This window comes from Gavialis gangeticus, unplaced genomic scaffold (genome assembly GCF_001723915.1).
Source record: "Gavialis gangeticus isolate Ggan-Ray unplaced genomic scaffold, GavGan_comp1, whole genome shotgun sequence".
Classification (NCBI taxonomy): Eukaryota; Metazoa; Chordata; order Crocodylia; family Gavialidae; genus Gavialis; species Gavialis gangeticus.
The window spans coordinates 5,229,000-5,240,808 of NW_017729011.1; the positions used below are offsets into that span (position 1 = coordinate 5,229,000).

At 46.1% G+C, this 11,809-nt stretch overlaps 2 protein-coding genes across 2 annotated transcripts in view; both read left to right on the plus strand.

The window, feature by feature from the left end:
• CCDC183 (coiled-coil domain containing 183) overlaps positions 1-5,315 on the plus strand; it is a 22,997-nt gene extending 17,682 nt beyond the window's left edge. Inside the window, exons 12-14 of the mRNA XM_019510937.1 lie at positions 855-983; positions 3,924-4,020; positions 5,159-5,315. Coding sequence (XP_019366482.1) covers positions 855-983; positions 3,924-4,020; positions 5,159-5,295 — 363 coding nt within the window. The 3' untranslated portion in view covers positions 5,296-5,315. The remainder of the gene's footprint in view (positions 1-854; positions 984-3,923; positions 4,021-5,158) is intronic.
• Positions 5,316-5,774: 459 nt separating this feature from the next.
• Positions 5,775-11,809, plus strand: part of RABL6 (RAB, member RAS oncogene family-like 6) — a 92,554-nt gene continuing 86,519 nt past the window's right edge. The window contains exon 1 of the mRNA XM_019510427.1: positions 5,775-6,037. Coding sequence (XP_019365972.1) covers positions 5,908-6,037 — 130 coding nt within the window. The 5' untranslated portion in view covers positions 5,775-5,907. The remainder of the gene's footprint in view (positions 6,038-11,809) is intronic.

The following is an 11,809-nucleotide window of genomic DNA, read 5'->3' on the forward strand; positions in this document are numbered from 1 at the left end:
TGCCGTGACAAGGAAGTTTGGTGTCTGGGTCAAAGCCCACAGTGGCAGCCCACCTTCACCCTGCACACAGATTTGGGGGGCACACACCCTGCCATGCTTGCCCAGGAGTGCACGCAGCAGTGGGAGCTGCCCTTCCCCAACCCCGAGCCCCCCTCAAACGAGCTACTTGTGGTTCTGTCCCACTCCCTGCCCCAGTTGGAATGCCCCCTCTCTTCAGTGCCTGGGGTGGTGGCCCCACTCGCTCCCCGCCCCATGCTATGGCACTGTTCAACCTTCCCTCTGCCCAGCCCCTAACCAACCCTCCCAATGGCCAGTACCATCTTCTCCCCTGACCCAGCCACTCATTAGCTTTTTTTCTGCCCAAGATGCACAGACGTGTTGATAAGTAGGTCTGGACTATCACGTACAGGCCAATTATCAGGCATTAGACAGATTCAGCAGCTGGTTCAGCATGCCAAGGCCAAGCCTCAGATGAGAGGCAGGATCAGATATCATAGTCTTGGCTCAGAGATGGGCAATGTTGAGCAGAATGTGGCTGCTTCCCTAAAAGTCCTTCAAATGGTTGAGTCTGGTGGAAAGAAATGGGTGTCAAGGACAAGGTAGCCCTTCAGGACACAGGGGTACATCATACGTGGGGAAGCAGAGGGAGCGGAGTTGAGGCTGTCCTAAGGGGAGAGTTATCCTAAGCAGAGAGCTCCTGCCTGTGTCTGTCTGAGAGTGAATCTTACAATTTGTGGCAGACTGCAGTTTAGTTTGGAGATGCTTGAGCCAGCTCAGTCTAGCTGTGGCAGACCAGAGCACCATGCAGTCTCATTCATCTAGCTGAGAAGCCTCTGCTGTCTTCTTGCCTCCAGGGTGACATCCACGTTGACACCACGGACACTTATGAGAAGTTGAAGTTCTGTGAGACAAAGCTGCTGCACTTGACAAAGGTCACATCCAATCTCCCGTCCTATAACTTCAGCAGGGAGGAGAACAATGAGGTATGCTGCGAGTCCTGGAAGAGAGCCACAGCCAGGCAACTGGGCAGCTGCACTGCTATTGAAATCCATGTGGCTGCAGGCCTGCCTTCTGTTACACCTAAAAGAGGTGCCAGAATGCAATCACGCTAATGGGACAGAGATGCTCCAACTGTGCCCTGCCTTGGGGCTGTGTTAGCAACTTGCTTGCTGCCTAAAGAGATGCTGCACCTGCCCTTACATTTGTAAATCACCTCTCAGCAGCATCTGAGCACCCTGCAGGGAAATGGCACAGAAAGTGAGTCCTACTAGTCTGGCTACACAGGTAATGTAGCCCCATATGCTGGGATCCTTGGATTGCCTGGGCCTCATCTCCATGTTAGAGATCAGAGACCTGGGGTTGTACTGCAGGGCTCTGCAGCCTGCATTTGGCTTGCTCACTACACTAACTTGCTGGGGGTGAAGGGAGTCACAATCAGTAGTTTAGAAGACAGTGTGCGCCGGGCAGTAGAAACCTTGCATCACTGAATGAATCAGTAGCAAGCTTGGCCAGGCAGGGGCAGCATCAGAAGGCAGAGCTCCTTTGTTTTCCATTACCACATCAGCATCAGCCTCCTGTGGCTCTATGTGGCCTGCACAAGACCAACTACTTTTCTTTGGTTAGTACAAGGAAGGATTCACACCCTGCTGGGATTCTCCTTTCAAGTTTGACACCAAACACTGTTGCATTGATAATCACTAACAGTTTGTATCACGTTAAAATCTCGCTAGCTCTGGGCTGTGACATCTTATCTCTTAAGAGCACCCAGCAACACACAGAGCATTTCAAGAAAGCAAGCAAGGAGTCATGAATGCTGTTGAAAGTTCTGATGACTTGGGCAGCAGAATTACCTAGGATGGATTCTGCCCGGGATATTTGGAAATACACCCATAGGATCTTCAGAGGTCCCCAATTGTTACTGCTGAGGCCATGTTTTCACTGCAGTTAGTCAAGATCAGTGGTTCTCAACCTTTTTAGACTCTCAGCACCCTTTGAGATAGACTCAAGGCATCCACTGGAAAATGACAGATTAGTTTTAACTTGTTTTTTTTATTATAGAAAAAAATAATAGAACAATGCTTGTGTTGCAAAGAACTCAGAAAGATCACAACACGGCAGAAAGGTCCATGATCCTCTGGATTCCTATTTGAAATCTCTGGGTTTATTTTGTGAATCATGATTGCACACCTCACAGTACTAACATTCTGTGGCGCCCTTCAGCACCCTTGGAAGGATATCAAGGCACATCAGGATCTAATCCTTAACCAGATGTTGTCCCAAAACTTCTTCTGCCCACATACACACAACCATGACTTAGGTTTCATGGTGTGTACAAACTGGGCTAGCTAAGCCAGCTGTGTCTGTTAGCTAAAAACCAACTAAGGCTTTAGACTGGGCTGGTAACCTGCTCAGTGATTACACAAGCTAAACCAGTCAGATGCTGACAGTTCTCCAAGGCAGACAAAGTTATTTGGGTAAATCTGATATCTTTTATTGCTCCAACTCAAATAGTTGGAAAAATTCTTCTCTGCAAGCTTTTGGGTATAAATACCCTTCTTCAGGCTGAGGAATCTGCAGTTGCTCTGCCTGGATGAAATGAATAGCAAAGAAGCCAGAGGCTAGTATGCATGCAAGAAAGCCAGTCAGTGAAGATTGTAAATTGCGGGGTCAGTGGGTGAGAGACAGGTTGAGAGGTGGGGGGAGGGGAGTGAATGTAGGTGTTAAATAGTGGAGAAGTACCTGGGGAGTTAAATGTTAGGCAGGTTATAATGTGTCATGAATCCACTGTCTATATTTAGTCCATGATTTTTTTGTATCCAGTAGGTTGATGAAGTGAATTTCGTAGGCTCATCTGTGAAAGGTATTTTATAAATTCCCTCTGAGCATTAGAACTGAGAGATTGAAGAGAGAACGGTTGTCTTGTGAGAAATGTGCCCCCACAGGTAATTGGGTATTCTTGTCTTTGATAGATTTCCAGTGGGTGTTCATTCTGGTGCATGGTTGTTGTTTGGTCTCTCATGTATTTTCCATCAGAGTATTTGGTGCATGCAAATACCCTGATGGAACATACGTGAGAGACAAACAACAACCGTGCACCAGAATGAACGCACACCAGAAATCTATCAAAGACAAGAATACCCAATTACCCGTGGGGGCACATTTCTCACAAGACAACTGTTCTGTCTCCAGTCTCTCAGTTCTAATCCTTGGAGGGAATTTACAAAACACCTTTCACAGACAGGCCTACAAACTTCACTTCAACAACCTGCTGGATACAAAAAATCATGGACTAAATATAGACACTGGATTTATGACGCACTATAACCTGCCTAACATCTGACTCCCCAGGTACTTCTCCACCTTTTAACACCTACATTCATTCCCCTGTCTCTCACCCACTGACTCCTCATGTTATGTCTTCACTGACTGGCTTTCTTGCATGCATACCAGCCTTTGGCTTCTTTACTATTCACAGATTCACAAAAGTTGAGGGCTGGAATTCATTCCATCCAGGAAGAGCACACACCAACTGCAGATGCTTCCTGAGCCTGACAAAGGATATTTATATCCAAAAGCCTGCAAAGAAGAATTTTTCCAATTATTTGAGTTGGTCTAATAAAAATGTCAGATTTACCCAAAGAACCTTGTCTGCCTATGTCCTTAGACCAACACAGCTACAACCGATACCCCTGTGACCGTTCTCCAAAGCATTCTTTGCAATATATGCAGATAGGTGCAACACTCCAATGATAGTACAATATAGTCAAAGCCTGAAGCAATCACATTGCAAAGTTAATCCAGTTGCTAATCACCTGTGTTAACTGTGCAGTGAAGACATACCTTGAGGCATTAAATGCCCCTCAGTGTGTCTCTTATTTTTCCCCTTCCCAGTCCCATATTTAACCTGAAGTGGTATTTTACAGAGCTTTGTGAAGGTTAGAAATTTTCTGGAGGAAACAACCAAGGCTGAGCCTCAGAACCTGAAGATTTCTTTTGAGGATGAAGAGGATGCTGTGAGAGGTACGCAGATGTCAATGATGGTGACAGAGCACTGGGGAATTGTAGCTAGAATGGGAGGAGTTCAGCAACATTTGCAATAACCCTTGCACCCTCTGGGAACCTCAGTCTTTTCACCTGTTTTCCACTGTAGAGGTAGACATGGACCTGTATTGGGTGACAGAAACTAGGCTTGGCTTGGTAATCTACCCTCACTGGCCATTCCATGGACTCACTGGTGTATTCAAGGGAAGGCTGCACCCATGCTTCTCTGATAGTTTTTACTGTACTATGGGGGCATTCAGGATCAGAGGAACAAAGACTCAGCAATGGATGAATCCTATCCCAATAACCATCCTCTAGGAACCTCTAGATACATAATCAAGGCTTAAATGTCTCATGCTTTGTTGTGGTCCATCCTTACTGATGTAGCAGATTCTCTTGCTTGGTTATAGTACTGCTGAGTTCAAATCATCATTTGGGCTTTAGCATAATTAAATTGGCTTAAACCCCTACAACTGTAGCCTAATCAAGGCTTGGGTGAGCTTGTTTGCCCGTTAGCATGGGACCCTTTAAGGATCAGGTTTTCAAACTGGCTAGAAACTTTTAAATAAGAACTGAGAGTTTAGATCAGCCACATGTACACAGCAATTTCCACACCAATAAAAATGACTATCCAGCTATGAAAAGAGCCAAGTAGCTACAGAGTTACTGCTTGAAAATGTGTAACAACTCTCCCTAGTTTCTATCCAGCTTTAATTTGAATGTGTAAGCAAGGTTTAGTGCCACCTCACAGGCTGTGTCTACAAGAGATACTGACTGCAGTAGCTTGTTACTCTGTGCTGTAGTGTCACATGGCACGAAGCATGACATGACGCTACTGTGTAGTAGTAATGAGCTACTGGGCAAGTCAGAGTCCCTTAAAAGCCATTTGGTGACACTACTGCACAGTAACTGGTTACTGTGGAGTCATTTAGTATTTGTGTATAGAAGTACTAAATAGCTGCGCAGTAATGAGCACTCAATCAGTGTCTCATGTAGATGAGACCACAGAGATTTGCCTCTCCCCCCCAATTGTTTTAGGCGGCGAGAAATGAAACTCTAGAGCCCTTGACGGGCCGCTGGCTTTCCCATTCGCCTTCCTTTCGCTCTTTTTCTGCAGATGCCTTTGACTTTGCTGACAAAGACCAGAGCTTTGTGCCCAACCGGGAGGAGATCAAAAAGCAGGGGCTGAACCTCATTGAGAGCAAGACCAGGACTTCCAAGAAGAAGCAGAGAGGAGCGCGGAAGAACCCCTGAGCCTGTGGCCTGCCCGGCCGAGCCCCACTCACCCTTATTTCTGAACCAATAAAGCATGTCATTTTGTTCCTCCTGGCCCAGCAGGCCCAGGGTCGGGGGACAGGCACCGGGTGGCTCGGGGAGCTTGGGCTGGAGCCTGCCTGGCGCTCCCATGGCAAGCAGCGGGCATTAAGGAGACTGGGCTCATGGGCCCTTGTCCTCTCCCCATGGAAGGGCAGGAGGGTTCCCAAGCAGGGAAAAATGAGCCCCTAGGCCAGTGCTTCCCAAACCTTTCCTCAGCACGGCCCCCCAGCCCCCACCCCTGGGCCCATGTGGGGTCACCATCCTGGCGAGGGCCAGTACCTGACCGCCGGCTCCCTGTAGGCGGCGCTGGAGGCCACTCCGCGCTCTCCTGTCACGTGTCCCATGCGGCGACCCGTAGCGGCGCTCCCCGCGCGGCCCCCCCCTGCCGTGGAAACGGAAGGACCAAGATGGCGGCGGCGGCTGCGCGGCTCCTCCTCAGGCAGCGGCTGGTAGCGCCCGGAGCCCGGAGCGGCTGAGCGGGCCAGGCCGGGACTCATGGCCCCCTAGAGCCCGGCCGAGCCCGCCAGGCCGCGGGCAGCGAGCGGGAAGATGTTCTCGGCGCTGAAGAAACTGGTGGGCTCGGAGCCGGCGGCGGCGCGGGACCGGCCCATCCCCGCGGGGCTGCAGTCCATGAACCAGGCGCTGCAGCGCCGCTTCGCCAAGGGCGTCCAGTACAACAGTGAGTGCGGCCGCGGGGCCGGGGCGTGGGCGGCCTGGGGGGACCGGCCTTGTTTGTGGAGAAGAGACAAGCCTGGAAAAAAAAGGGGTGGGGGTGGGGATTTAATAGCAGCCTTGCTCTGTTGCAAAGAGGATGGAGCTGGACTGTCCTCAGTGGTGGCAGGTGACAGCCAGGAGTAATGGGCTCAGGTTGCCGCAAAGGGAAGTTTAGGTTGGATATTAGGAAAAACTTTCTCGCTTGAAGGGTGGCTTGTTTGTTTATGTGTTTATTTAGTGACTGTAAACCCATGAAGCAAAGTGAGCTAGGAGGGTGGAGAAGCACCGGAAGAAGTTACTCAGTGAGGTGGGGGAATCTCCATCCTTGGAGGCTTTTAAGACCCTCTAGACAAAGCTTTGTGTGGGGTGATGTAGGTGGGGTTGGCCCTGCTTTGAGCAGGGGATTGGATTCGATGTGATCACCTGAGGTTTCTCCCAGCCATCCTTTTCTATGATTTTGTGATCTTATGACAATAATAGGGACAAGAGTGAGGAAGGAAGGGAGGAAAACGGCCCCACGGTCATAGGGGGTCTGCTAGAAACTGGCCTTTTGAACTGCCTGCCCAAGGGAGTTTACCATCTGTTGATTCCTCTGAAATCCTATGAAATATAAGCTTTCATTTCTATCCAGGAGGACTTTTATGTTCTTTTTTTCCAATGCCTGATGAAGGGAGTTTGTGCCCAAAAGCTTGCAATTAAAGAGAACTTTTTGCAAAAAACTTGTTGGTTTAATAAGAGATATCATCTGCGCTATGAGTCCTGATAGGGGAATGTGGGCAGGTGTCCACAAGTAAAACTATAAGCTTCCCTTAATAAGGGAGGCCACATCAACTGATTCCTTGGCACAACTAAAGAAAGAAAACAAGGTTGGGAGTGAGGGTCAGGGGTTGATGGCAGGCACACCAAGCAGAGCACCCTGGCTGGTGCTCACTGGCCCTCGACCATGTCCAAGGAGCCAGTGGATGCTGTTTAGTGAAACCGTACTCAGAGAATGATTGAATAAGGGACAGGAAGGCAGCCTTACACTCACTGGGGGTCAGCTGGAGATGAGCCTGTTTGTTACTTTCAGAGGACTGTGGGCCATTGCCCACCAAGATCTATGAGCCTCCCTTAGAAAAGGAGACCAATGAGAAGGTGACAGCTAATTTCTTGGGACAAAAAGAAGGCAAAACAGGAATGGGAAGTGATGGTGAAAGATTCAGAATGAGTTCATCACTGGGAGGGAGGAGGGTGATACACCCAGCAGAGTACACCAGCCAGTGCCCACTGGCCCACAGACATGTCCAGGGAGCCAGTGGGCACTGCCCAGCAAAACTGCAAGGGACAGGAAGATGGCCCTGCAGTCATTCGGGGGGTGTTGGAGATGGGCATATTTGACCCATAAGAGGAACTTGGGCTTTATGCACACAAAGCAACAGTTAGTCCCCATGTTATTAGGGGGAGATGTTGCATATGCATCAGTGGAGTTTGGGGGACAAATAAGAGACAAAATAGGCATGGGAGCAAGTTCACAGATTTAAAATGAGTGCTCCAAGGGTGGAACACTGAGAAGAGCACACTGGACAGTGCCCACTGGCCCTCAAAAGAGTCCAGGGAGCCAGTGAAACTGTCTGAAGATTTGAGTGAACAAAGGACAGGAAGATGGCCCCTGCAGTTACCAGGGATCTGTCAGAGACAGGGTGCAGGGCTAGGTGGACTATTGGTCTGACCTAGTATGGCATTTCTTATGTTTTTATGTACATGCCCTCATCCTCAGTGTGAGCACCCCATACTTCCACCTCTTGAGATCAGTTCAAAATGTTTGGAGAGTGACTTTCTGTCTCCATACCCTCCTCCCAAAGACCTTTTGCATTTGCTTGGCTTTTGCTAGAGCCCAGCAAAGGGGTACCTACCTGTAGGAGTTAATGACTGGCTGTTATTTGGTAAGTATTGAAGAATTTGGCTATGCCTCACTGCAGCGAAAGGTGGAGGAGGTGATGTCCTCAGCATCATTAGTGCATGTTTTCACACTGAGTGTCAGTTTTATGCAAACTACTTGTTTGTATTTTTTTTTCACTAGGGCATGTGAATGTTTCCTTGTTGGTAACTGGGCTCAGTTCCTTCTTAAGCCAATAAATATTCTTCCTAATATGAAAATATTTCTAGAGACCTGGCAAGGTACCCTAAATAGATGAAATGCACACATCAATAATAATCGTGACATGGGGTAATACTTGTTTCATCTTTGTCTGAAAATAGACACAGCTGCACAGAGTACAGTAAGTATTAGCTTGTCTCATATCATATGGGTCTGTGTAGGTAGAGAAATCAGATTGCAAAAGGGCCCTGGAATAATGGGACTCATTTGTAGGCATTGGTTTTGAAGAGTTTTTTTTATAAATGTGTCTGTCTTGGGCAGACAAGGTTCTTTGGGTAGATGTGATATCTTTTAGTAAGCCACCTAAATAGTTGGAGAATTCGTTCTTTGCAAGCTTTCGGGCACAAACACCTTTCTTGGTGCTTGCGTGCTTTCCTTGGTAGAATAGAAGCCAAAGTGCAAAATGTAGGTCTGACAATGCAAATGTGTGACAGTAAGGTTTAAAGGGAATGGGAGACAATTGGTGGGGGGGAGGGGAGAAGAAGGTGATAAAAAACAATTTTTCCAACTATTTAGTTGTTCTAATAAAAGATGTCACATCTACCTGAAGAGCCTTGTCTGCTTATGTCCTTAGACCAACACAGCTACAACTAACAACCCTAAAGCATGTCTGTCTTGGGGAATATAAATTGAAATCCTTGGTGAAGGGAAAGGAGATTCTATACAAAGAAGGTATTACTGTGCTTGTCAGTGCTTCTCAGCCCTGTGTGTTTGGGAGGGGAAGCATTTGGTGCATTTATCTTGATGACATCTGTTAAGTATGGTAAGAATAGTGCATAATTTAGTAAATTTGTGTCTTTGTGTGTGTTCGTGAAGCTGAACAGATTCATCAATATTTTCAGAGATTCAGTTTGTGATTAAGATTAGTTGTTATGGATTAAGTGAATGCACCTTGAATATACTGCAGAAGATAAGTCTGGGAAGTCAGCTGGTTAGACTATTGATATGTACTATTGCTGCATGATGCCTATCGGCCAGAACCTATCCCCATATTTTGCAGTTGAATGTTTGAGACCTGGTAGCTAAGATCAAGTTCCCAATTATATTAGAAAAGGGATTTCAGTTTACTGAGACCATATGTGTGTTTCCTACAATCAGTACAACTCAACTAGTTCCCAATGTCACCATAGTCGAAAATGAGAAAGCATTGTCGCACATGGAAAAATAGCAACTCGGTAGATGCTGTGTCTGCTTAGGATTAATATGGGTGGGCCAAAAATGCAAACTAGTGCTACCATCTATAGTCTCACTGCCTTGATTGCATTAATAAAAATTTTTGGGAAAGCTTTTGGTCTGTGTCTGATCTTGACAGTATTTTTGTTCCAGATACTGTTTTCACATAGATCATAAAACAGCACCCTTCTATAATTGCTATGCAAAAAGCTTTCTAATCTCCATAGTTACGTACCCCCTAGTGTTATATAATATTTACAAGAGATGCAGGTAGCTTTTGAAAGGGTTTTGAAGGCTGCTCACTGCATATGTGTTGGATATTTATTTTAGAAGTACCTACATGTGAAATGAGCAAGTTCTGGTGTGGGGGGATGGCAGGTCCAATCAAAGTTTGGTATAGGATAGTAAAGATTGCCAGGCAGAAGGGAAAAGACAAAGCTGTACCTTTTATTTCATCCACAATGCTCCTCCTTGTGTAAATAAGTTGAATTCCTTGGAAATGCTTGAAAATGCTTTTCATAACTATTGCATACAGACCCCCTCTTTTTCCTTTTTCAGATCCAAAATTAGGACAGTCACGAGTGTTTTTACAAAAACCTCATCTTGTTTTTTGTCTGTCCACATCATGAGACTGAAATCTTTTTCCTTACCTTATTTTATCCCTTAGACTGACTAGTGGGATTGATCATGAAAGTTGCACCAAGTGTTCAAATAACAGGGCTGGGAGCCAGAAACTCCTGCACCCTAAACCTGGCCCTGACATTGACATGTTGGTTGGCTTCCATCAAATAATTTACCTTGTTGTTCTTTCATCCCTATATTATATTAAAAAGAAAACCCACCCTCAGGTGGGAGTGATGATGACTAGTGTTTTAACTCTTAAGTATTGAGAGTGCTGGTTAGTTCATGTTTATTATAAGAAAAAAGGCCCTCAGATGTTTTGTAGTAAGGAATATCTTCTCTGCCCCCTCATTCTATCAAGCCAGGTAGACCCTAACCAGAAAAGGAGAGGTTGAGCTCTATGTAAGATATTTCTGAAGACAGCAAAGTCCAATAAGGATCTTAACAATATTCACTTTGTTCGATGGGAAATCATATTTCAAATTCAGCCATCTTTCATTGTCCTTTCTTAGCATGCAGATTTTCATGTACTCCTCCACACTTCGCATTGGGCACACACCACTTGCCTTAGCTTCTAAGAACCAGAGCAGAAAATAAAGGCTGACAAACTAATATCTGAAAGTTTGTGTAGACTGATGACAGCCTGAGGGGGTGAAATGAACTATTCTTGCTGAGGCCTTTTCTGGGATTATATGTGTAAGAGGATTCCCTTGAAGCCAGCCATCAGTGATTAGAGCAAACAATGTGTAGCTGTTTGACAAATCTAGCTGGTATGTCCCTCTGAAGATGGTGCCCCTGCCCCACTCTGCACTGCACTCCGACTATGACAGGGGAGGGCAATATATTAGGGAAGAAATGCAGAAATGCAGTCCATGTGTTCCTTTTGCATAGGTTTGGACATTGGCCAGTATAATGCTGACAAATACATTCTAAAAATCACACTTGGTTGTTGAATGTTGAAGCCAGCTGCTCTCGGGGGTTCTAGATATTCCACCTGTCTTCTGCTTTTTTCCCCTGAAAGTGTTTAAAAGAAAAGTGCATGTGTAAAATATGTATGACCTCGTGGATACACTGTGTTCTTTTTGAGGGTATTAGAATCTGCATTTCTTTTTCCTTCGTTACTGTATGGCCTGGCCCCAGGGGTCCTAGTTAACATTCTAGAGAAATTGGGAGCTATATCATTCTTGTCCAGCCATCATTCTTCTTCTGTTTCTCCATCTGTAGAAGTGAATGTAATAGTCCTCCGTCTTTTAGAACGCATTGACAACATGGATGAAAAGTGTACTGGGCACTAAATGATTTGTCTTTTCCTTTCCTTCCATTTGTATCTACCACAAGGGCACTTCTCATGTCCAGGCTATAAACCTGTGTTTGTTTCATCTAAAACCAGTTTTGCTGCCAAAATAATGTTGCAGCCTTACTTGTGCTATAGGTGGTAATACAAAATATGCACTTTAGTGGTGCACCTCATTTCAAATTTAGGAGCAACTGAAGGCCATTTGATTATTTATGACAGTTGTAACAGTTAGTGATAAAATGATGTTGTACCCTATTTTTTAATTAACTGACCCCTATAAATGTATGCAAATTGAATATGTGCAACAGTGATGAATTTTAGATACCTGGCAGACTAGAAACCTGAAGTAAAAAGAGCAGCTTGGTTATAGTACAATAGCAAATTGCCTGTCAAGAATGACCTGCTCTACCACCCCTCCCCACTGCTGTGGTTTGGGCCCCTGTCTACCCCCCCCAGTCCACTTTGGGTCCAGCCCTGCTCTACACCCCCTGCCTGCTGTCTAGCTCCAC